This window comes from Mastacembelus armatus, chromosome 2, assembly GCF_900324485.2.
Source record: "Mastacembelus armatus chromosome 2, fMasArm1.2, whole genome shotgun sequence".
Taxonomy (NCBI): domain Eukaryota; kingdom Metazoa; phylum Chordata; class Actinopteri; order Synbranchiformes; family Mastacembelidae; genus Mastacembelus; species Mastacembelus armatus.
Window position 1 is genome coordinate 6411461 of NC_046634.1, and position 26004 is coordinate 6437464.

The 26004-nt window shown below is 40.2% G+C and overlaps 2 protein-coding genes across 5 annotated transcripts; both read right to left on the reverse strand.

Annotated features, from left to right (window-relative positions):
* Positions 1-83: 83 nt before the first annotated feature.
* On the reverse strand, positions 84-17378 carry LOC113127147 (radixin-like). 3 transcript variants are annotated; one of them, XM_026301440.2, is made up of 16 exons: positions 17173-17378; positions 15381-15472; positions 9356-9439; positions 9039-9134; positions 8335-8457; positions 7706-7857; positions 7397-7480; positions 7068-7214; positions 6514-6610; positions 6240-6403; positions 5610-5740; positions 5030-5190; positions 4738-4830; positions 4182-4418; positions 3752-3799; positions 84-3064 (listed from the first exon to the last, which is right to left on the reverse strand). In XM_026301440.2, the coding sequence occupies exons 2-16, from the start codon at positions 15390-15392 to the stop codon at positions 2900-2902; spliced, it is 1794 nt and encodes a 597-aa protein (XP_026157225.1). In that variant the 5' UTR covers positions 15393-15472; positions 17173-17378; the 3' UTR covers positions 84-2899. The 3 variants fall into 3 exon arrangements, with proteins under 3 accessions (XP_026157225.1, XP_026157223.1, XP_026157226.1); XM_026301438.2 differs by having other exon boundaries at positions 3752-3802; XM_026301441.2 differs by lacking the exon at positions 3752-3799.
* A 1781-nt stretch (positions 17379-19159) lies between these two features.
* On the reverse strand, positions 19160-25978 carry LOC113127148 (ETS translocation variant 5-like). Of its 2 annotated transcripts, XM_026301442.1 has the most exons (14): positions 25897-25978; positions 25250-25540; positions 24467-24532; positions 24281-24365; positions 24040-24087; positions 23747-23797; positions 22732-22840; positions 22373-22636; positions 22009-22286; positions 21559-21621; positions 21388-21456; positions 21134-21285; positions 20832-20939; positions 19160-20665 (listed from the first exon to the last, which is right to left on the reverse strand). In XM_026301442.1, exons 3-14 carry the CDS (start codon positions 24512-24514, stop codon positions 20432-20434), a joined length of 1509 nt encoding a protein of 502 aa, XP_026157227.1. In that variant the 5' UTR covers positions 24515-24532; positions 25250-25540; positions 25897-25978; the 3' UTR covers positions 19160-20431. The 2 variants fall into 2 exon arrangements, with proteins under 2 accessions (XP_026157227.1, XP_026157228.1); XM_026301443.2 differs by lacking the exon at positions 25897-25978 and having other exon boundaries at positions 20838-20939; positions 25250-25521.
* Between the last annotated feature and the right edge of the window lie 26 nt (positions 25979-26004).

Here is a 26004-nt window from a genome sequence, read left to right on the forward strand (position 1 = left end):
TCAAGCAAAACATTAAAAATGAAGGAGCCTGAATACTACACAATGCATTAAATTGTGGATACTGAATAATACAAAACACAGGCTCAAAATGTAAAACTTTTATTTGTGAATCAATGAAATGAGCTGTAATCCATCTGTTTCTTCTATCTTAAGGAATACTAATATGAACATAAAGAGAAAAACAACGGCAAAACATGACAGCTGGTGCCAGCATCATCACAGAGGCAAGCTTCATGGGAGGGGGGGCAATAACTTTCTGTTGTTGAGATGAGCTTGGGTGTGAACGATTTGAGAGTGTGGCATGTCAACAGAAGTTTTCCCCTCCAATGAAGCTGCACAGTATACTGATGCATGCTGCTGGTTTAGGGTCTTTGAACACAACACAAAACTATGAGCTGGAAGCACAGAATCTTCTTTTTTTGTTTTTTTTAAACCTGCTATGGCAAGCACAACACTAACAATGTCCACTTGAAGTTAAACAAAAGGCAGGCGTCATTGTCTTGTTTTAAACAAGTGCGTTGTTTTTAAAACTATTAAAACATTTTTTACCTACACAAGCTGTCATGTATAGCGTAACAAATAATACAATAAACATTTTTCATCATTTTGTTAAAAAAAAAAAAAAAAAAAAAAAAAAAAATTCAGAAATGCACCCTAGAACATATTTTCGGCTCTGCAAAGGCAGAATTAGTTTGTTGTCTGAGCACAAATAAATGCTGTTAGATGAGAATTTATAACATTTTAGGTGAAGAAATTATTTCATTTGCTCTGAAAAATACACAAATCAGAGCGAGGTCCCTCTATAATATAATACTCTAATACAAAGTCTCTCACGCCCATGAATCCAATGTAGATCTGCAGATGGTCTTTAAACTTCTGAGGAGACACTGTACTTTATTTTGACTAATTTACATGAGATGCATCATTTCAAAGAGCTCTCATCTCCAGGAGACACTTCAGAGCCAGCCCTCACCACCACCAACTCATGGCTCCTAGGAACTCACACATTTATCAGGACTATCAAGGACAAATGACCTAGCTCCTTCTGAAAATGCTCTGTATGCAGTGTATCTCTAGTCCGATACCTGCAGGATTAATATGTTCACTTTCCTCATGGTTTGAGGTTTTTTGGGACAAAATGAAAATGACCAAAAAAATCTGAGCAAGATCAATCCAGGAGAGACCACTGAGTAGGACTAGCTTCAAGTGAAGAAACCAGAAATAACACTGATCTCACTTTACCAACGTACAACCACAATGCAATTAAGCTCAGAAGAAAAAACAAAAAACAAAATAAAATAAAAAAAAAACAGCCTGCCCAGGAGCACTGCCCAAGGATGTAAACTTACTATTTTGTATTTTTTGGAAAGGGAGGTTGCAGCACTGAGTGTTTGACTGTCAGTCACCACTGCTAACATTACTGAGGTAGAGATTTGTCCCCGGTTGAGGACTGATGTTTTCATAAGCTCCCCAGCCAGAATGGTTCCAGGCCTCAGCTTCCACACTTGTACATGCTGTGACGCACACTCACGCACACTCACGCACACTCACGCACACTCACGCACACTCACGCACACTCACGCACACTCACGCACACTCACGCACACTCACGCACACTCACGCACACTCACGCACACTCACGCACACAGCTGGACAGAGACAAACAGCATGGACACATCACACATTTGTCTGTTCCTCTCTCTGCCCATTCAATAGCCTGGGTTCCTTTGTGGCCTGGTAGGCAGAGAAAACCATCTATGGTAACTGGGAATGAAACACTGGGATGCAGCAGGAAAAAAAAAAAAAAAACATAAACCAAGAAACACAGCTCTACACAACTACCAATTAGCTTATCTCCTTAACACTTTTAAGCTTGAGGGCAATAGCTCAGTGGCACAAGCTTATTACATGCTACCCTATCACCTCATCATGTAAAAAGCACTTTCCCTTTGTTACCTTTGCTACATTCATTTATGAAAACCTGCCATGTGAAATGTTGGGCGGCTCTTTTCCCTACGAGGGTCAATCATTAGTTTCAGTCACAGAAAGGATTTTCACCAAAATCGGAAAATACTGCTATCCTTGCTATTCAGCCTCAGTGAAGCCATTAAAATACTGCAGCATCATTTTATATAAACGTAACATTTAAACAACAGTTTGAATTGACTGAACAAAGTGAATTGACCTCAGCTATCAAATGACTTACTGATGCAGGACAACTAGCAAGTTTAGTCGTTGAAATGTTCTGACATGACGTAACATAGCAGCGCTTTGACACTGAATGCATATAATGACCTCATTTATCCGTAAACTCGTAAACTCAGAACGTTTTCATAACTGAGACTAAACCCAGCATCAGTGTGTTCAACAGACAACTGTAAAAGAATGGCATCATCAATAAAACGAGTCAAACAATGAGGAAAAGAACTTCAAAACAAGGAGAGAACAGGAAATCTTTAACTGAAGACATGATACTAAAGCTTTGCAATACAAGTCATTAGACAAAACAAAAGGAAACAACAGAACTCACTCACTATGGCCACGTATGTTCAAAATAAAATTATCCAATCGCTTCGATTTTGGTTTGTCAGTTCCTTTCCCCTGCGCTGAAGGATTACAAATTACCTCTGCCGTTCAACGATGTCTGCTGTTCAAAGTGACATGTAAGCAGCTCCAAATCGTGGAGATATCCAAACTTCCAAAGTAGAGATGTGGGGTAGGACTTTGGCAAAGATTAACAAGATGATTTCTCAAGATTGCCTTTCTGAGGGGGATTCACTGGGTGAATAAGGACGGCAGTATCAAATGTCCATGAAAAAAAAAAAGCATCCACCGAGGGGAAAGTTTGGGAACAAGTACCCCTGAGCGAAAGCAGGCCAAGGAGATACAAGCGCTGTTCTCACATGGATTCAAACTCATCAATGCGCTGCTTCGTGTTGCCCTGTCGGATCTGGCGCAAGGTTTTGTATTTGTCTCGGCCTGCTTTCACGTTCTCGGCATGTAGCACGTCATTCTGTGTCTTCTTGGTTTCATCTCTGGCCTCGGCCAACTCTGAACTTAATGTCTGAGAGAGCAAAGAGAAGAAAGGATAAAAGGTTGATGAGGAAGGAGAAAAATGACAAGGAAACAACAGCGGCAGAAGGAAAGCGATGGAGGGGCACAGAAGTTGCAGACAAGAACAGTGAAAAAGAAACAGGACATATGTGAAAGAGAAAAACACACTTCAATCATTGTGAAGACAAGTTGACGCAAAGCCACTGATCCACAGCCTCTGGCTATCCGTGTCAAAACTTCTTCACTGTTCACTGAACAAATAAATCCTTCCAGTGAAGCACGACTGTTTTGCTTATTTACAAAAGGTTTGGCCGTGAGCTAAGACTTTCAGCTTTTACCTCTTGGAGAGGCCAACGCTGGCTTTCAGGTGCAGTGGAGATGCCGGTCTGTCTGTCTTTTTTTTTTTTTCATAATTTAGGAAATTCATGATTTAGATACTCGTTTGGTTGATGTTTGAATTCTTCTTACCATAGCTTCAGCACACGTCTGGCCTATACAGTAGCCCAGGCCAGATTTACAGTCATTAGAATATATTCATAGTTATGAAAGATATGAAATGAATTGACATCTTCAGTTTGCTCAGTTAATTATCAGCAAGACTGCTTTAAAGCCTGGCTACAGTCTAGGCCAGCATGTGTACTCCTGTTAAAAGCAGGAGTTTAAAGAAGAATGGACAGAGAAGTATGCCTTATCTTACCCTTATTTGCCATTGCCTGGCTGGTGTTTCTTCTTTGCAACAAAACTGCTGCTGAAAATAATATAATCTCATTATTTGTCTTTAAATATCCTTCCCGAATAAATTGAATTTAATTCAGAGAGATAAATATTGATTCAATTAAAATTTTGTTTCACTTTAAAGTTTTTACTCCTGTGAAATCTCAGACTGCATTTCAGCACCATGTTGCTTTCTATAAGGTTGCATTTAGATTTAGATGGTATCTTCATGAACTTTTTGAGTGTGAAAGTTCACTTGACCTTGAAAAAGGTCCTAATGTTATTATTCTGTTGTCAAAGATGTTTATATTTTGTATGTCATATGTTTTGTATCAGACTTTGCTGGGAGGCTAACTTCACCCACAGGCATCTAATTTTCCACTCCTGTGCAAAAGGTTTCCCCTCACTCTCACCTGCAGCTGTTTCTTGACCCTCTCATTCTTCTGGGCTTCAGTGACACGAGCTTCTTCGCTGCGGAGGTCTAGCTGGCTGACACCATCATTAGAAAGCTCAGCGCTGGCCTCGGCGTGGTTCTCATCCTGCTCATCGTGCTCACTCTCAGTATGGCTGCTCAGAGGGGCTGGCACTGGTGTCATCACGGTTTTCAGCTCCTCCTTGGTCTTCTCCAGGTCTTCCTGAGCTGACAGAGCCTGCAGAAACAAGGAGGGAGAATGTAAGTCAGAAATATATATAGGACTCACACAACACAGGTGACAGGAAAACACACTGGTACACCCTCGGACACAAGTGAACTGTGGCATTTGCGGCACTATATACTGAATGTAAACAAAATCGGTTAATTACACTGTAACTACCCATGTGGTTTTCCATGGTACAGTAATTCTTAATAGCACAGGCCAGATATCCATATAATCCATCCAGTGTTTGTGAAGATCTCCAGGTGTTTGAATGTTATTCTGTTAATGATCTATGATGACACAGTGAAGTCAGTGATGAGAGGTACTCCACCTTGTGCTGCCATTCTGTGGCCTCAGCCTCTTTGTTCTTCTTGGCTTCTTCCAGGAGAGCAATCTTGGCTGTGAATTCAGCCAGTTCAGCAGCCTGGGATAAAACGCATACATAAAAACAGTGCAGTACAGTGCATGTACTTTATATTACTTTACATAACCCCCTTTTAAAAAAAAAAAAAAAAAAAAAAAAATCACACAAATTATTGAGACTTACATACATTTAAACATTTTAATATACACCTAAGCTAGCCTGGAATTGCCTACACCATCTACCAAACAAAGACACGAACCAGTTGCTCCTGGTTCTTCTGCTGGTCTTCAGCCTGTCTGGCCAGCTCTGCCTTGCCCTCCTCAGCTGCTTGTCTTTCCTTCTCCAGCCGTTCTGCCTCCTCCCTCGCCCTCTGTCTTTCCTGCTCCAGCTCTATGGCACGGCGAGTCTGGTCCTCAAGCTCTGTGGAACACCCAACACGTTAACATATTACACACAATTTCTACATGTTTCAAATTCAAACCAGAGTATTATATTCCGGTAGTATCAAGTCAAGTCAGATACATTTGAATAAGCTACATGAATCTCAACTGAGGGTGCATTAACAAATGCATAAATTAGGATTCTATTAGTAGACAGTTATGGTAAACATGGAATTCGACATGGTGATTGTCTAAGCAAATACAAACAGTACAAAGCATCAGTAAAAACAACCAGAGGAATGAATGAATGGATTCAATGAACTTTTCAGATCATTCGGGAATAGACATAATTGGACTTGACTTGAGGCCTAGAGAGAATCTAATTTAACAGACAAGAAGAGAACTAGGGAGGCAGCAGCAGAGTTAAACAGATGGATGGATAACAAGTAAAATGGGTACCTTTCTGAGCTCTCATAGTCTGCTCTTCAATCTGTTTCAGCCTCTCCATGAGCTCTTCTTTTTCACGCTCTATCCTCTCCTTCTCTTTCTCTGCATGCTCTCGCTTCTTCTTCTCATTCTCCAGCTGGGCCCTGACAAGTTTAGCAATTACATGTTTCAGGTTGCTTAAGCAAAAAATGTTGCTTCAATAGTAACATACAAAAAACATACAGAAAATTAAGTACTTTAAAAAAAAAAAAAGTAAAAAACTTCAATTAAGTGAAATGAGCAGGTGCTCCTGTTTCACCTCATGTGGAAAAGAGGGAACACTGCCCTCTAGAGGAGAGGATATAGCAGCTACTTCTCTATCAGCAGTCAGTGATCAAATACATCTTAACCCTGGTTGAATAAGCTCTAATAGCCATTTAACTCTCAATCATGAAATAGAAGTGAGTCAGTGAAATGAGGTGGTAATTATTTGCTGTGATAACAGATTATTAGTTATTTCAGCCTGGCTCACTTATTAGTTCATACATTTTTAATATATCTTGCCTAAAACAAAGTTTAACCACTTTATTTTTAAAAGGCTGAAAAAGGTTTAAAAACAGAACATAAAATGAGAAGATTATTGTGAATATCCTTTTGCCTTACCTCTCCACCTGCTTCTGGTGCTTCTCCTCCCGGGCCTGAGCCTTCATCTGCTGCACCTCAATGGTGTCAGGCTTTCTTCTCCGCATGTACAGCTCGTGGTTGCCCATACACAATGCCAAGACGCGCTTATTGATGCGCAGTCGGGGGGCATAAAACACAAAGTCCTACATGGGTAATAAAAAAAAAGACAAAATATACATTATATGTGAAGCAGGATATCTTCTCTGTATAAATAAATCAGAATGTGTATACTTTCAATGAACCTGACACTAACAGGTGCTTTCTTGTCAATAGGTTTGATGACAAACTTCTTGTCGTTGAAAGAAATGTTTCGAATCTCACTCCAGGGGAAGCCAATCTTTGGTGTCAACCTGGGAAAAATATTCAAACCTGGTTAATGGTGTGTACGCATAACATTTGAATTAGCATCCAACTCGCATAGGAATATACAGTACAAGACGTTTATTTCTTTTAGCATGTTCTACAGAATTCAGCCAGCAGATGGCATCTAGTATAAAATTAAAATTAATACCAAAAATTGTTTTTTCGGTTATACATTTTCAGCAATGTAGGTAAGGAGATTGGCAGAAAACAGAAAGAGGTAAATGAAATTCAAAATATCTTCTCCTTAGAAAAATGCCTGTTCTCTGTTAAAAAAAGGAATATGAGAAATTGGGGAGTGATATGTAATGCTAACTCCGAACAGTCTCCTTTGTTCACATGGAATCAAAAAGAATATTTTATATGATTATAACATGTACCTCAAAATGATACATTAATTATATTATAAATAACCCCAACAAATCTGTTTCTGTGAGTGTGCCTTACTTGTCTTCATGTTCATAAATGTTCAGGCCAAGGGCATCCACGCCAAGCCACAGCTGTGTGCCCTTCTTGTTTTTGATCTCAAAGTAGTTGACACCATACATCTCCAAGTCCTGGGCAATTTTAAGATACTCCATCATTGAGTCCTCTCTGAAAAAGAGAAAAAGCAGGTGAAAAATTTATCATTACACATTTTTTTTTTAGAAACATTACCATATACACATAAATTATAAATGGCACAATAACTTCCACTAGTCCAAACATGTACAGTCACAGATTAATTTTCTTTGTCTTCCTCAAGTGCAGAAGGTGATAAAGTTAATTTAACACACCTGAGTATTCCTTTGTGTTCTTCGTGCCAAGTCTGAATCCTGTCCTCCCACTGCTCCTTGGTCAGCTTGTGCTGCTCCAAGACTCTGCAAACACACACATGCACACACGCACACACAGTCACCTTCATATTTAAAGGCACAAAATTGTTTCCTTTGGAGGAAATCCTAAAATATTCCAAGACACAGTACAGGTTTCAACAGATCTGCAAACTAAAGGGAAATATTGCACATAGCAGTTTGGTTACTCTGGCTCACAGCAGAGCAATATATCGTATGTATATATGCATGTGACATATTCAGTGTGTGTACCTCTGAGGCAGCAGTCTGTCATGGGTAAGATAGCCAGGTTTGTGGACATCATTGTTGTAGTCTCCATACTTAGCCTGGACAGAGTATGATGCCAGTAACACAGCTGTCTCTGGAGGACAGTAGTTCTCATCGTTCAGGATGGCCTCCTTCACCTGGCAGAAGCACAGGGAGTGAAGGATTTATTCAGTGTATTCAGAAATCTGCTTCCTTAAACAAAGAATTCTCACTTCACTTAACACTTTATGAAGTGTGGCCAGTGTATCTCAAGAACACAGTGAGAGCTGGATTTACGCCATCTTGTTGTTACTGCTTCTGCTGCAAAGGTTTAATCCTTTATCGGGCAAGTAACCATATTTGGTAACTTTCGTGGGTGCACAAAACAGCGCCCCCAGCCCTCACTGTGATGTAGTAGAACTGCATGATTTCATTCAGCCAATCATCAAAGATGAGGCTACATTACATGCCCTATAGGCACCTGATTAGAGAATTAGCAATAGAGGCTGTTTGTCTTGATGTGCCCACTTCCAACAATCGCATTAGTATGCATTAATTTGCACTTTGTTTTGCAGAATTGTCTGAAATACTGTTTTCACTACATTTGGATGGAATCTCAGTGAGTGGTGTGTTACCTGCAGGAAGAAAAGTCTCTGGGTAATCTCCTGGATTAGCTCCTCTGAAACATCTTCAGGGAAGAATTTGGCTCTGAACTTAAACTGCAGAGGAGTCTCCTTCTTCACATCCTGCTGGGTCACCTGGTAAATAAAGACAAGGTGCATCACTCATCCATGTATTCACCAGAAGATCATAAAATCTATGTATGCAGTGAGTGTCCAACAGGAGGAACACACATCTTGTAAATCTATCACATTTCCTCTAATTAATAATAGAGATCCAAAGATCCAATGTTTTCTTTGTTTATTACATGATTCAATGTCTGATGGCTTCAGTATGAATCTATCGTGTAGAAAGTACTTAAACATCATATGAGAAGGTGGTTTAAACTTTTGATTTGTACTGTATCAGTTATTCACAAATACCTAAAAAATGTTTCCACGTGTTTGCACATTTGTGTCTAATTGTAACACTTAACATAATGTTGTCAGCATCAGTCAAAACTGATAACTTCACATCTGGGGACACAGTGTACTGTACATATGTGCACAGATATAAAATAGTTTCCACTAGAGCCTTGCTTGTTAGAAGAAATATTATCCCCAAATACTATACAGTGGGTGGATTTGACAACCCTTCAGAAACACGGGCATTTAAATTAAAGAGCCATGTGTATCTTATGTGGTCATGACAAAGAGGATTAAAACAAAAGTACACTGACCTTCTTATTGAGTTTCAGCCAGGTGACATAGCCTTTACTGTCCACATACTGCAGGCCAAAGAACCAGACTTCCCGCAGACCCACTGTCTTTACAACCTGCAAACAAAATGAAAAATCTTGAAATCAAAAATCACTTCTTACAAGTATCATTTTAAAGTGTTTAATACACTTTAACATATCACAGAGGTCCCATGTGACATACAACTACGATACAGTAAACTGGGGAGATACCCAGAGCCAACAACCCCTGAAAAGCTGCTTAATAAGAGGTTTCCGAAAAAACCAGCAACATTTGTAATTAAGTCACTCCTCCTCACCTGGTCAAAGAGCTGTTTTCCTGTGGTATTAGGCTGGATGGCAAACTCAAGCTCCGCATCCATAGTGGTCACACGGACATTAATCTACAAAACAAACAAGAAGAAGATTAGTTTGTTTGCTATATTAACACAGATATAGATATTACTTTAATACAGCAATGCCAGGTGACTGCTCTCAATACCCTTTTCTGCTGAGTCTTACTGAAGTGTGCATTTGTTGTGATTATGCTAAATCGGGCCAAATGTCAGTTCCAAGTGGAATGGCGAGACACTGTCACGCTAATTATACAACGCCTACTTCTTCAATACTACTAGAAATTTCGAATATCTACAAAACATCTACTAATCTAGCTTTACTTGGAGGTACAGTTAAGTATTTATTAATGCAAACACAGATTTCTACTAGCCACAATTTTTTTTTTTTTTTACTAAAAAGCACAAAATCTTAAATGTATAAAAACAAGTCAAATAAATTCACATTTAAGAAATTTGATAAGAATGAGCAAGTAAACAAAGAGACAAAGAGCTGTGGACAGTGTCTGACAGAATAGCTGGTTTACACAGTGCTCTGAAAATCAAATGACTATTAGTGAAACCACATAACTTCTGGTGAAATGAAAGTGCTTCACAGATATACAGTAGTAATACCACTTTGTCACAAAATCCTGCCTCCCTTATTAATATATTTTTCAATTGCCAACACTAAAGGACCTGTGCCGGGGTGGAGCAGAGGATAAGTCTGTCATTGGCTGTGCCCTATTAAGCAGCACTGGCAGTAGGCCTGGGAGCACTTGAACAGAGGAGATTGGTGCTGTTTTCTGAAGCATCCGACATCCTCCCACACCTATATACACACTGAGCTGCATGTTGCTTTAGTGGTGGTTAAAACTGAAGACACAAAAGCACAGAGGAAGAAGAAAGGCAAACTATGAGGCAGAGTGCAAAAGCAAAGTTTAGCAAGAATGCAAGAAGCAAAATTGTGTAGGAGATAGAGCGCGACAGGAAGTAAGAGAGATGACGTTGGGTGCACACCACTTGAGAATAGGTTACTGTAGAGGAGCCAACTTTACAAAAATGGAGGGAAAGGAAAAGGGACGCAGAAAATAAGAAACTGAGGCAATAAACGTCTCTGTTCCTCTGAGCAATTAGACATAAACCTCAGGAACGCTTACTTTGCATTTCTCTCCCTACCCTCTTATTTCCCCACTGTCTCTCCTGCCTTCATCTCTCGTTCAGTTTCTCCCAATATCCCAGCAATGAATTATACAGCACAAAGTTGGACTCCCCTCAGTCCACATGAAGCTCAGACCACAATATATCTACCCCCGTCTCCCTCTCATTAATTACCCATGAAAAGCTGCAACACATTCTCCTCACTATAGACATGTCGTATGAGCACTCCTGCATGGCCTTAAATATTATTGTAATGTGCAACAATCCAGACTAATGTGTATCCCATGTGCTCATTTTGTGCTCTTACAGACCAAATCTCCCTGGCATGCTTGTTGCCAATGTCTTTCAATGAATATTCCACACAGAGAGGCACTTTACTTTTTAGAGACAGACGTAATCCATGTCTGGGGAAGAAAAAAAAAAAAAAAGAACAATCCATATTGCACTATATGCCAGTTTTCTGCAGGAGTGTAACAAATAATACACAAAACAACACCTTTTCAGGTAACTGAGGTGAAAGTAAGCAGGTTAATAACAAAAAAATGGCTCACACACTCAGTGATGAACTGAAATGTAAATCCATTGATTTAACGCTCAAGTTCATCCAATAAACATAAAACAAAATTCAGCTACAAAATCTTTTAAATGTGTTGACTGCACACAATAATAAGAGGACACATGTCAATATTTTAGTTCTACATGATGATCTCTCTAAGCACTCAACAGGAATGACTGACATCCAATAAGCTGCATATTACAACACAGCCCTGTCAACATTATTTCAATAAGGATGCAGCGGATATTGTTACATAGTAGAACATGAGCTACTCTACTCCAAAAACAGCTCCTGCCTCTGGTTAGTTCTGCTTAGATGAAAATACGTATAAAGTGCAGATTAATGTTAATCAAATTATAAACCCTCAACCAGAACAGACATGAAAAAAACATTCAGAGCAGCGGGTCTTTGCTAAAAGGAACTACCACTCAAAAAAAATGGTAGCAAGCACTGACTCCTCTAATCTCCTGTCCTGCACAGTTATCTGACTGGTGATGAAAAAAAAAAAAATCGAATATTATGCTCCCTAGTTTCACAAAGAGTTGCCCCACTGGTGTTTTGAGACACAAGGACTTCTGCAGTCTAGTACAGAAGTAAGGTTTCCAAAGGTTCAGACTAAAACGTCCCTTCCCTGAATTTGTGTGGGGCCAGCCTGCCATCAGCAATCAGCTGTGAAAGAGTCGATGTTTGTGCTGTATGTGTGTGTATGTGTCTCTGCCAACACACAGAGCAAAGAAGTGGAATCCTATATAAACCAGACGGCCAGTAATCCTCTCTGCCCTGCAAAGAGGGGGAGGAAAGGAGGGACTACAACATGCTGAGGCACTGACACAGCTAATCACACACTGCGACAACTGCAAAGTCTCGAAGGAATGACTTTTGTAAGCCTGTCCTTATATGACACTGCCTGCCTGCTGACAGCGGAAAAACTGTAAGCAACACAACAGTTGCTTACACAAAAGGACCAACTAGGTCTCTTTCAAAATCTAAATGCAAGAGTTAAACTAGTGGCATGCTTCAAACAAAGCTGCATTTCACAAGTTTCCTGATTGTTTTGCAGGTATAAGCATGTATTTCATCTGCAAATTCAGGTGTGTTTGTGCAATGATGTTACACCATACAAGTAAGACAGCAAGTCATGATGTGAACTGACATTCCTTAGAAGTCCCTAAAAGTGAACAGTAAACCATAAAACTACTAAATACAGTGGATCTTAGTCATTCTCCAGCATGGCTCCAATGTCCACTGGCATCTGATCTTTGCAGTCAGGCTTCATGTTTACATGGATGCTTTACTCAGTTTAATTACCATAATTCTTCACAGCATCTCGTGCTAATATTCCCTGAACAGTTAAATTAGCCGAAGGAAAGAAAAAACACCTCCCTAACTTCTCTTTTTCTCCTCTTAACCAACTCCAATAACATAAAAATAAGAGATGCTGATGCACATGTTAAAACATTCACAAGTGCACTACATGCTTCAGAGACCTGAAACACAAATGGCTCATTTGTGGCAGCTGCAACAGGGCCAAAAAACCATTCAGCTGCCTTTGGTAGACATTGTAGGCAACTGTGCATCAATATTCAAGCATATGATAACGAGGCCCAGTCACATGCAGTCCACAAATAAGGACGAGACTAATCAAAAAGTTATGCTGGCATTTCTGTCTTTTTACATTTGTGTAGACTTGTTTCCTTTATTGTTCCCCACCTTCCTCCTCCCATTTTCTAGATGTTACTGAATCCCCCTCTCCATGTCAACTGTGAAGACGAGTTCTCACTCAGATGGGCCCCTTAAATGTGCAGCTGTTTAGTCATTGTAAGCTGTTTAGAAGAGCTTTGCTGAGACAGGCCTTAAGAGAGACAAACACACTTCAGTCAGTAGAGCTGCTAATCAGGCCTGCTGGGCTTGGAGCAGCTGTCTGTCCTTCCGATTAACCCCCCTGCAGGGTGAGGCAGGCCTCAGAGGAAGGGAGGAATGGAAGGGAGAGCGACAGCAGAGGAGGAATCACCACTACCTACAAACCCAAACATTCATGCTTTGGGGGAAGGGAAGGTGGGAAGCACCCCTTTCACCAAAAAAAAAAAAAAATCTACTTATGCTTGCCCAGTTGACTTTTGTACAGACAGGATCTGAAATGCTTCCAATGATTTTACGAAATAAACTCAAGGGAAAGGGAGGTCCTTGATTGCTCTCCTTGGTTATGGAGCTTGCTTTTGTGTTGTAAATGAGGTGACGGGTCACACACAACTGGAAAACAAAGTTCAATGTTGCCAAGCAGCAAACACTTCAACTCCTCCCTTCCTATAACCCTCACCCTCACGCAACCCTGTTTTCCTACCTCCTAAAATTCCCAGCGAGTTGCTCCCGAGTACTACAAGTGACCCTGACCTCAGTATATTCTCTGGCTCACTTCCTTCCCTGACAGTCCTCTCATCATCTGGTGATAATCCTTTCTCTTCATCATGCTTCTGTAGTTCCACAGAGACAGGATGCCGACATACACTGGGCCCCAGTATGCACAGCAGGCCCCCTCTCCAGCAAACGAAAACAGCCACAAGCTAGAAAACCACAGAGGGCTGTTTGCCTGTGGTACTTTCACCTCATAATTCTCCTGCTCCAACCCATAAAGTGCACCAAACATAAGAGGGCTGGGTGAAGTGTACATGAGATGTGATTTTATTAGATACGAGAATCAGCACATTTTACTATGTAATATGTTGTAAATACATTCATAGAGTTCCAGAAATACATTGTTTGATGATTTGCACTTCAACCACACTGTCATCAGATACAGTTGTTAATATCAAATCCATAATTAGTAACACACCATTAAGAAAATCATTTTATATATAAACCAATGAATCTAACTCAGAGGCCATGTATGTGCATATACATGAACTCCTAAAAGCTATAAACACTACAGTCCATTTTCAAGAGTTCAGACGATTTACTTCAAAGGTAATGGTATGTAAAAAACTGAATTAATCTCACCGTACAGCGGGGATTTCATCTTTGTGTTTTGCTAGATCACGTGACCTGTAATAATACAACAACCTCACCCAACCTCTTGCACCACCGCATAGCAGCAATTACAGAGAAGATTGTGCCTGTTAGACCCTTTTATTTCTTCCTATTTACAATGCCAGTGCCACTGTGCAATAAGCTGTACTTTCTCTGTCAGATGTTTTCTGTCAGGGAGGTTTGTCTCAGCAGAGCATCCAGCACTCCACTATTCTAATAGCTGTTTTTGGGACAGTGTCCCAACTGTCTGAAGAGACAAGAGGGGGAAGTGGAGGATGACATCAGTGCCTGGCTCTTCCTCTTGTAGCTTCACAAAAACCCCATCTGACACCACCCAACACTAAGAGCTAGACAAGCGACGTGCCTCAGTTGCAGCAAAGCATGAAGACTACTGTTGGAAGATCCAAGGAAAGTTTCTGATGTAAGCTTTAGCAACTTGACCCTGATTCTTTCCATAGACTCATGAGATAAAGCTTTGTTTCAAATTCGTCAATCATACCAGAAACTATGAAACCTAAAAATAAGAGTAGTTTTGTGATATTTTATGTAGAATAACAAGAGACATTTTAGTTTGAAAATCTCTTACTGTAAAAAAAAAAACAAAAACTATGCAGCATGCAATCTTTCCATACTTAAGTGTGACATCTCGCAAAGTCTATTTATAATGAAAAAGCAGCATGACGACAGAACAAAGAGGCAGCATCAGGTTTTGTTTTGTCGTCGTTCACATCCCCAAACTCTGACATTCTCCCCAACCTTTAAGCAACAAAGACAGCAGTGTTGCAGTTGCAAAGCCTGTGGGCCAAGACAGTTCAGTTCACACTATGGCTGTTGTTTACTTGGAAGAGGAGTATTAGGAGTGGGAGCTGCTGTGGAGATGAAACTGCCACATCCCAGAATGCTCAGATCCAGGTCTGGGCAGCGGTGCATGCTGACTACTAGGACAACTAGAAAGCAGATCTAAAGGGTCAGTTTATACAAGCAGACTAGGCAAGAACAAACAAGCAACTTTCATGTTCCTGATTCATATCATATATCCTGAGCTACATGGGCCACTGCTGAATTATTTGTACCACTTGCAATTGAATTTTTCCATTGAACGATCTGAATAAATTAGCAGGTAACATTAATATCTCCTAACGTGTTGGTTTTTTTTTTTTTTTGCTTCTTTCTGACAGCACTAGAACTTTGCATATCTCTGCAGAACACAGTGTGAAAAAAGCCACTGACATTTGTATACCAAATTTTATTTAGCTCCTTTTAGCTTCTTACCGGTTTCGGCATTTTTGCTTCCTCTCCTCCTTACACCCAAAAGCTGAGGGAAAACCCGTCACAGGACGGCAACAACACCTGTTTCACAGGACCTGAAAGTGAAACAAAGAATGTTTGCATTAGGTACGCAGTAGGTGAAACAACATGAGCAAAAGTCTAAGAAGAAGAAGTCATATGATTTGGCAAGAAACAATGCATCTTATTTCAATAATGAACGTTTTGTCTTTTATTTAGTAAACAGTTTCATTCATGAAAGTCTTGGTAAAGACCTGATTCAGAGATGTGTATAATAAAGCACATAAAGCAATAAATAACAAAATACAGTTCCAGAGATAAGAAACAAAACCACTCATAGCAAAGGGTGAAAGTGGAGTGCCTTAAAGAATCAATGAAGAATGAAAATCAAAGACGAAATGAATCAAATTACTGAATCTGTTAAACACTGCGAAGGAAGAGTTTTGCATTCATTCCCAACAAGCACTTTAACTTCGCTTAAGTGTACATACGTTACACCACAATGTTGGTGAGAATATAGATAGACAGTAATTTTAGTGACTCAATGGATACTGTAAAAGCCACCAGTTACACTTTATCAAACTAAAATATCTGTCTGACATAAAAATTAATGCACTGTGCATCTCATCATTGCATGCCAACCCTTAATTTGACTAGTGTAGGTAACAAAAGAAAATAAAAAAAAAAAAAAAATCAGATTTGATATGGATGCTGAGTATGGTCTGACAGTCTTTTACTCATTTAGATAGTTATGTCTGACAGTTTACAAAGTGTTCTCCCAGCAGAGCAATAACCCATTATAACCTCGGTTAACAGAGACTGTGCATCTTGCTAGAGGGCCCTCGAGCAAATGGGATGCTTTCCGTCACTGGTGCTACCAACCAGTTCAGATGACAGTTTTTCCAGTCCAAGCATAGTAAACCAGCCTTTGCCATTAATGCATTTTCATTAAACACCCTCTTGTCCTGTTCAGCCTACAAATTGGGAAAGCTATTTTATACTAAATAAGCCTTTCCTAGCAATACCTTAGTGTAAAAAAGGCATCTATACACACACCTAATATTAAAACCTATACCCAGATAACCATATTCATTTTAGGACCTAAAAAAGACAATAAATAGACTCTTCTAGTACTTAAAGGAATAATATTAAGTTAGTTAGGATTATTAATGAAAGTTAATCGCTGGCAGAACAATTATGCGATAGACGTATTAGTTCAGGTAACAAAAAAAATGTTTCAATATTTGTAAAATGTAAAAATATTTGAGGTTGGCGTTTTGTGAAGACACTTGTAGCTTGTCACCAATTTGCTTATTTACCCGCCGAGACTTTGCTTCCGTTTTAACCACAATTTAACCAAATGTTAGTCTGTTACATAGTTTAAAACAACACCACACGAAGTAAAACACACAAATTCATCCAAGGCCCTTTTTCCCCCCTAGATTCACTCGGTAGAATAATACTGTTATAAAAAATAAAATAAAAACACGCCAGACGAAAAGCTGACATTTTTAAGCTAGTGGGTGTAGTCTACATAACGGGACGAGCCTAGCCCCTAGTTAAGTTTTAAAGCTCTCATTAATTCACCGAATTTACCTCCAAAAAGAAGCAGAAACCTCAGAAATGCGTGTTAAGTCTTTTTAAGAAAGGCTAGGCTGTGTTTACAGACTATTTAAAGGACACAACTTCGTACAAGTCAACATTTATATCGCATAAAAACGAAGGGGTCGACCACGAGGATATCCGCTATCTGCGAAACTTGAAGGAGGCAACTCACCGGGGGACGAAGTGTGTCTTTAAACTGATACACAGCCTGGTATCTTCTGCTGAAACAAAATATCCACGGTAGAAAAATTAGTTGTAGCTCCTCTTTCTTATCTCACCGTGTTTCTACCGAAAATAAATCCTCACAGTCATGGAAAAACAATGAAGTCTCAGCCGCAACCATAAGACGATTTGGGGTTCCGCTGTCGAGCCCGCCAAAATACAACACCACAGCTTCCGCTCTCACCTTTAAAAATAATAGTCTCGCAAGGTGAAGAATTGTCGTCTTGTTTACATACAGCCTTTACTAAACACAACAACAATAATTATAGTTAAGAACAAAAATGTGGTCAATAATAAAAATAAAAATTTGGTCCTCCCAAAATCTCCTTACCAGTCATTTTCACTGCTAAGGCATATGCAGCAGTATTGCCGACAAAACTGAAATACATAAAATAATTAATATTTTTAATACGGATATTTTTTTTGTAATTAACCTTAATTACACTTAACAGCTCTAACTAATATTTCTCTTTCATTCTGAAGGAAAATGTATGATTGCAACTTTTATCTTGAGTTTTTGTCGCAAACTTGACGTAGCTAAGTGTAAAGATGTGCAATATGGTGGCGAGCAATGCGTGTACAGGGCATGCATCTTTCTATGAACTATATGGGGGGTAATTAATAACAGTGAGAGACTAAACATGTGCAAGGTACACCTGCAATAAGACATTCAGTGCTGTAGAGCTTTATCTGAGCAGCCTTCTAGTCTTTAGTGTTTTTGAAAGGTTAGATCAGTGGCAGAGCTCCCCACTCTGGGCCTCCTGGCAGACTGCACCAGCAGGCTACAGAAACAAAATTTTACATGTCTCTGTGTGTTGTAGGCTAACTTAATCCAAAGTATTTGGAGAGAGGTTGACAAAGCCTGGCGACAAAACATAAACATTTTTATTTCATGGCTATATATGAACCAAACTTTATTAATGTTGTGTTTGAATTTTAATTAAAGCCTTTGCTGTACTTTGAAGTCCTGCATTGCCATCTTTATATTTTGCTGTGAGAGACAACATAACTAGCAACGGTTTGCTAACTGCTTTGTTATGATTGATTTTTTTAATGTGGTTATAAAATAGCTGACTGGATGTGATTGTAGCCAAGTGCCCCGGTAGAGTCAGGGGTTGGAAACTGAATGAGTGTAGGTTTGAACCCTGTTCAAAGCCCAGCTAAAAGCAGCACAGCTGTAGAACATTTAAGAAAAAAAAGTGACTAAGTTGGGCTTCCAAAATCCTGTGGTTGGTAATGAAGAGAGACCACATTATTGTGTGTTTAAAAACATTATTTTCTGATAGAATGAAGTTCAACGAGTTCAGACGTCACTTCGAGACATTATATCCCAAATATGAAGAGAAACCAAGACATAAACAATAAAAAACAGAAAACACCAGAAACTAAAGTCAAACGAAATGGGATTGTTCCGAGCAGTTACCTAGGGTTGCCAGATCTTACCCTGAGCTTCACAGGTTTTATGGTTTGTAAGGTAAAGAGACCACACTGTTGTGTGTTTGAAAAGATCATTTTTTGACAGAATGAAGTTGAACAAGTTCAGGCATCACTTGGAGACATTATATCCCGAATACGAAGATAAACCAAAAAATACACAAAGAACCCTTACATGATGAAGCACTCTAGAACTTAAACAACAGCCTTCTTAGAGCATTAAAAACTAAAATGAATATATAAGTAACAAAATTCATGGGGCTAGAGTTGATAAACTGCTTCTCTATTTTACTAAACTGTGTAGTGGCTACACTGGAAAAATCGTTATTATCCAGAACCTGATTTTCAATAATATACAAGAAGCCTCTAAAAATATAGTGCACAGGTGTTAAGTGATTGTAAGATATAGGTTAAATGCTGGAATGATCTAGGATCAGCCTTGGTTAGTACCTGGATGGGGGATGCTCTACAATGAGGCAAATAATAATAATAATAATAATAATAAAAAGAGTAAAATAGTTTACTGTTTGAGTAAAAATCAACAGAAGGCACAGATACAATATCTGAGGGTGGCCATCACACCAGTGTCACTGTCTTTCTCCAGCTTCCTCTCGGATTTATACTATTGTGTGATCATCATGCCAAACATACCCTGACATCCCATTTGTGTCTACAGGGCTCAGAGTAGAGCCATTTCACCTTGGAGAGGGTAAAACTGATGCAGTACATTAGCAGGCTAAACTCTGCAGCTTCTAGTACCATGTTAAGCAAATGCAGCATTTTGCAAAAATATATTCATATATAATTATAACCCTTTTCTACACATTAAAGCAAAACAACTATACAAATGCAGAAAACTATTTTGGTACAATAACAGTTAAGCCATTCATAAGAATTCTCATTATTAGCATCAGAGTGGCAGTGTTACAGAATTAAAAATATTAGCATACCTTTGTCAGAAAACAGTTATTGGAAATTCTTACAAGTCAATACAATGCCAAAAATATTAGCTTTGAAAACAAGACATAGTACACAAAAGACAGTCCAATATACACGTTCATAGGAGGACTATAATGTCTAAAAATATGTGTCCCTTTCATGCAGTATAAGGTTCATCCTAAAAACAGGTTTAAGTAAATTAGTAAAACAACAACATGGCTTTGAGATATTTTTTGGTTGAAACACAGATCCCAGAGTTCACTACGTGAGGGCCACAGCAACAGCCATGCTACAAAACTACACCCAAGCATTAGTGCCAATGTGATAGGACAAAAAGATTTCAACAGTAACATTTGAAAAGTAGAGAAAAGTCCTAATATTATGAGAGTTAAGCCATTAGGAGGTTTTAATATGTTCACTTATCTAAACACGTGGACTCTCATAACATCATCTTTTCTCCAAAGATTAAAATCTTCCATATCCTTCTTTAATATTATGACTTAATCTCAAAATAACTTTTCTCACCAATGTTCTAGTAAAATGAACAATGGTATAAAATTACTTCAAATATTTTTCTTCTTAAAAAAAAAAAAAAAAAATTCTGCTTGTTGCACAAATGTGCAATAGTTTTGAACACAGGACTGAATTTATGAGCTCAAATGAACAGTCCTGGAGATAAAGGCTGAATCATAATTTTGCAATTAAAATTGTGGGCTAAAGAGATAATTACTTTTCTGTGACATATTTTTAATGTGGGTATATATACTAAAAATCCTAGACACTGCTCTGTAATTTCAGGTTCCTCCTGTTAAAGATCTGTGTTGTCACATTGTGAGCTAGAACGGGTAGTTGTCAGGGAAAGGCAGCGCCTGGATGTGCTGCTCCCCTCCTTCAGCCAGGTACGGACCCTCCTCCTCATAGCTGGGCAAGGGGAGAGCGTCATCCTCACTTGGAGCCAGGGGGGCGTCTGGGTCGGCTTTCAGACTCGGCCTCTGGTTGTCTGGGAAAGCCATGGAGAACAGCGCCTCGGGGTTGCACACAAACTTGTAGACGTACCTTTCACCAGCCACCTGCAGGAGGAAAATATTGACAGTTGACCATTTTAATGCAAATTGTTATTAATACGAGTCCTCTCTGTAAACATTTAGTGCTTAATGTCTGTGTGAGTCTTCTGTGTTTTGTGCAATACGAGTCAGTGCAATGTAAAAAGGTTTGAATAACAGAAATATGACCTGCCTTTACCTTCTGCATGATGCCTTTCTCATAGTAGTACCTCAGGGAGCGGCTCAGCTTGTCATAGTTCATCGCCGGTCGATTCTTCTGGATCCCCCACAGCCGGGCCACCTGACACAGCACAGGAGAGGAAACCCTCCATTAAACATCCAAGTGCACTCCATAAACAGCTTTGTCTTTTTGATTAAATACTACACATCAGTCTGTACTGATCTGTGCCTCTGGTGCAGCTACATGTGAATGAAAAGGTGTATTTCTTTTAACCAGAACAGACATCTGCACGTGAGGTTTTGCTGACGACTGACCTCTTCAGGATCAATGAGTTTAAACTCCATGTTGCGTCCCGTCCACACGATCAGGTGCCCATTGGCTGGATTGTCGAGCAGCGTGAGCAGAAACTGCCAGAGCTGCAGGGAACCACGGCGCTGGTATGGCAAACCCTCCTGCTTCACTTTACCTGCTTACAGAGACAGATAACTGAGGACAGGTTTCCTCAACCTTCACTAATAAAACCGTCCTTTGAAGTCCACACTGGCCTGCAGTCTTGTTTCAGTCTCACCTTCTAGTCTTTCTGGCACAACACAAGTGTCGTCATAGTACAAATGTGGCTCCCTGTCATGACCAAATCCTGTGTTCCAAAAAAGGAAATGTTAGAAACATTAGCATTTGTTCTACTGAGAAATTCTGTGGGCTTAGAAACAGCAAAAGTAAAAAGCTCACTCAGACTCACCGATACTGTTATTCTGGTACAAGACTGGAGACTTCCCAAATGATGACTGGCAGGTTTGAACCTCTAGAAGACACAAATCATTTCATTGGTCTTCATAAACCAACTGCAATCCCATGCACTGAATGCTGGCTCCTAAAATAACATTTAATCATTTGTTCCTCAAAAGCCGTGTTAATGGTTTTTACATGGTTAAGACCATGTAAAAACCGAAAACTTTCCTTATTCGTCTTTCATCATTAAGCAATGTTACAACATCAAAGCCGGAGTTTGACTCATGTCATAAATTTAAGATTTTTCACGTGGTGCTTGTCTGATCCTCACACATCTTTTCACCTCTGCAGAAAGTCTCTGGTACAGAGAGCACATCCAGCAACATGAAACATGGACTCAACCAAACAATCTAACAGAAAAAGCATATGTTAACAGATGTAGCAGGTAACATATACACACCTGAGGTGAAGCTGAAGTCTCTTGGCTCTTGTTTGATTGTGACATGGCTGTACGTGGTCTGAGGCTGGGCCAGCCCTGGACAAGGTGGCCCTGGCTCTGGGTATCGTGGGTCCACCAGTTCCTGTTTGAATCCTCTGGGACCTTGGGGAACCAGAGGCTCTGAAAGGTGGCGCTGGTACAGTGGGCGCCCATCACGACTTGAGGGGGGGTATGGTGTGGTTGCCGTTTTCTCTGGAGGGAGGAAAGACAGGCAGGGCTCAGACAGCTGCCGCTGGAACCTGACGTGTGGAAGAACAAGAGTAGAAGTATGAGGGTTTCAGATGTATCTGTAGCTGAAATCTTAAGAACAGCAACTGGAACTCACCTCTGTTCTGTGCTGAAAGGTGCCGTGGGGCAACTAACGGGGGGATGTGGAAGAGCAAACTGCTGGTTTTGGTTGGCCAGTGGGAGGCTGTGGTGGTGGGATGGGCTCAGGGCAGGAATGTGACTTGGGGGACAGTTACTTGTCAGTTGGGGGGTCGATAGCTGTAACCGCCTCTGCAAGGATGGAGGTCCACTGGGATGGGTGGGGCCACACTGTAGTGCAGGTGTGGAGGCTGGAGTCAGAGCCGACTTATTGTCACAGGCACTGGGTAGGAGAGACGACAGAGAGGAGCTGGGTGTTTAGAATTTCACCCAAAACATCATCATGACAAAGTGAATTCAGCATGATCACATCTTTACCTGTAACTGTAAAGGCACATGTCAGCTTGGGGCGTTCTGCAGGGAGACTGGTCTTTGCATGGACTGGGCTCTCGCTTCACTTTGCTGGCAGGCGGTCCATGAAACATCACTGCAAACACACAATCATTTTGTCCCAGAGATTAAAAATGTGTTACATTTTCAACTACACAGCAATATCTACCTCATCTTATTTTCAGCTAGAACGAAAAGGGTTAAACAAACTTTTTACGCTCTCCACAGCTTTTGGTTTTCACCACAGCTGCTCGTATTTGAGCTTAGTGTTTGTGCAGAAGAAATAAAGCCTATCTGATCTCAGCCTTCCTGGAATCTGCAGCGAGATTCTTATCTGCATACTGCAATGACGACACCTCATCGCTGAAGTTTCCTTCCACAAAACAATCACGTTCAGATTTATTGTCTGAGCCAGGAGCCACTTTGTTGGCAGCTATCAAACGGCAATAAATACATGCAGTGTGTTTGATTGCAACACTAAATGCACAATTGCACCAGCTCCTGCCTTATCTATGACATCATGATTTTTTAAGGCACAGGTAGAGTCCCTGGAAGAAATTTTATAGTCCCTGCCATTTCCTGTGCCACATGGTTACTATCATTCAATTGGCGCAGATGCACCGAGTGTGTCCGAGGGTCATGTACTGTATTTCCAGTCAATGTGCACACCAAACTGTTTACACCAGTGGATCTGGAAAGTACATGGAGAGTACTCATCTAAAACCAGTTTAACTGGGTTTATCTGTGCAAACAAAGCCTCGTCTACGTCTCTATATTGTGATGAAGGGACCATTTTTAAGATTGACTGTGGTGAAAAATACATTAACTCAAGCATTACTACACTTACTGACACCTATAGTCTACAATTACATTACAGATTCAGGTTTACATACAAAACATATGGTATGGTCTGCAACCTTTTATATCACTGTCACTAAAACGTGACGTTATTAAACCAGCACTGATAAGACTAAAGCATAATGGTCTGAAAGCTGCTACTCACAGTTACTGGACTGGAAATCTGGGACAAACTGCTCATCATCAGGAACCTGAGCTGCACCAGTGGAAAAGACAGGAAATGGAAAGACACCCTTGAATCTTCATTAAACAGCACATTCCTGATTTATGAATTGTAATTTTGTGACCTCCCATGCAGAAGGAGCAGATCCTCATTGCATTCAATCAAAGGAGTCAGTTTGATCACATGTGGAACATACAGCAAACTGAGACAATATAATTCTACGAACTGATTAATAGTGATTACAATAATCATTTCATGATGTCTGCAGGGCTCACCTTCTGCAATCCATATCTCTTGGAGCTGGCTCAGGTCCTGAAAAAGCTCTGCAAGAAAGTTCTGAAATTGTTAAAAATGGGCATGAACCTATTTAATGATAAAGACACTGTTTTTTCCCTTCTTTTATTTACCAACAAGCTAATTCCTGCTCGTGAATGAGGATGTGGAGTGTGTAGCACTGAACAAATAGGGAGCATGTTGGAGTTAAACGCACACTTGTATAAGACATAATGAGCCTACCCTCTGTGTCCTGAGCCAGCTCTGTGTCCATGAACTTCTTTTTCCTGATGTTGAGACATTTCTCTGCGTTGTCTGTGTGACATCTCTAGGAATTCAACAACAAAACTGTTCAACAACAACAAAACTTTGCTAACACATGTGAAGGAGGATAAATGCTTTAGTTTTAATTTAGTGTCTCAAACTCACATTCTCAGGGACCACAAAAGGAACTTCTTGGTCATAAAAGTCATCCATGTTTCATGAGTCTTCACTCTGGAATGAAGCGGACTAGGGTCAGTGATATAGTCCTACTCTCTCTCTCACTCCTAACGCCACCACTCTGCCAGTACAACCATCCTGTCTGGCTAAACATAAGTTTGGGATCACTGGCTCTTCCTTTCATTTAAGTCCTGTGGCTCCTGTGATTTCAGACAGCCTATCCAAAAACACTGAAGCCATTTCAGTGCAGCATGAGGATAAAACCACATGAAACTGTCCCACATGAAAACCTAAAACTCTGCTGAGTGTTGAGGAGTTGTGATTGAAGTTCAGCACAGGTAACAAAGTGTTACACTGCAAACACTCAAGTCAGAGATTTGTGAATGGGCTTTGACGTGACGCAGAACAGAAAATAGCACGTTGCGTGGGACCTCCTTGTTTTTCTCAATGAAGTGAAACGTGATCCTGCGGGAGGAGGTGGGGTGGGGGAGGGAGACGCGTCTGAGAAATTTGCCACAGAGACGGATCCACGGTGTGAACAGGCCGTGAAGACAGCTGCTGCTAACGCATACTCCGCTTTGCAGAGCGGCCAGCTGCGGGGAAATGTCCGCAGCGTTGCCTTTGATTTTCAGAAAATGGCGTTCGCCTCTTTGCCCATATCTGCCCCCTCACTGCCAGAAACTAACCACAGCGACACAAACAAAGAACAACAAGCCCACGCACGCACGAAGAGCTTTTATTAAAGCCATAATTTCATCATGCAAGACTCACCTGATCAGTGAAGCTTCGTGGTATTAGGAAATAAACTCGACGCAGATTTCCGGCCCTACATCCCCACGCAGCTCCTCGAATAAAAACTCGCCTGTGGATTTTTCTCAATGAAGAGCTTTGGTGGCTGGATCTAAAGAGAAGCCTGTTCTGGCCTCCCATTGGGTAGACCGCCAAGTCAGTCAAAGGAGCGAGCCAATCGACTTCAAGGCTGCTCTGACGTCATTCCCCAGTGTTTTTATGAATGGCTGCGTTTCATTGATGAACCCACAGCTCTCCTAAAGGGAAAGAGCACTGAAGGAGGAAATAACAGGCTGAGCGAATTAAATGAAAAACAAGTCAAAATAATGAAAATAACAATAAATATCTGGAAACTTTTTCTAGGTTTATCCTGTTTTGAGAAAGTTCTGCCGCCTGAATCATTATATATAGAAGTAATCATCATTTCAGTATTTCTGCTTGGTCTTGAAAATTGTGCATGTTTTTGCAAAACCTTAAGCAATATTCAGAACTACTGTAGATATTACCATGTCCTTTCATTAAATTCATTTTGATTTTGATAGTTAAGGAGTAATCAGCCTATAGCAGATGATATATTCGTCTAATAATATTCACAGAACCATTAACCACAATCAGAAAAATAAACTCACACTTTACCAACACAAACGACTGAGCTTGCACTAGTGACACTAGTGAAAACAACCAACAGAGTAAAACTCTTCTTTCTGCATCTCAGGCAAGGCTTTAGTTTTGACTTT

Bases quoted from the DNA above. Each gene is read 5' to 3' on its own strand.
- LOC113127148 (XM_026301442.1), bottom strand. From the start codon at position 24,514: ATGGATGACTTTTATGACCAAGAAGTTCCTTTTGTGGTCCCTGAGAAT. The intron at 24,088-24,280 runs GTAGGCTCATTA...ACTTTCTTGCAG, and splicing joins GCTGGCTCAGGACACAGAGG to AGCTTTTTCAGGACCTGAGC. The intron at 22,637-22,731 runs GTAAAGATGTGA...TCTCCTACCCAG, and splicing joins ATGTGCCTTTACAGTTACAG to TGCCTGTGACAATAAGTCGG.
- LOC113127147 (XM_026301438.2), bottom strand. The intron at 6,611-7,067 runs GTAAGGCACACT...TATTTTTCCCAG, and splicing joins ATTTATGAACATGAAGACAA to GTTGACACCAAAGATTGGCT. The intron at 3,065-3,751 runs GTAAGATAAGGC...TTGCTCTCTCAG, and splicing joins CCAGGCAATGGCAAATAAGG to ACATTAAGTTCAGAGTTGGC.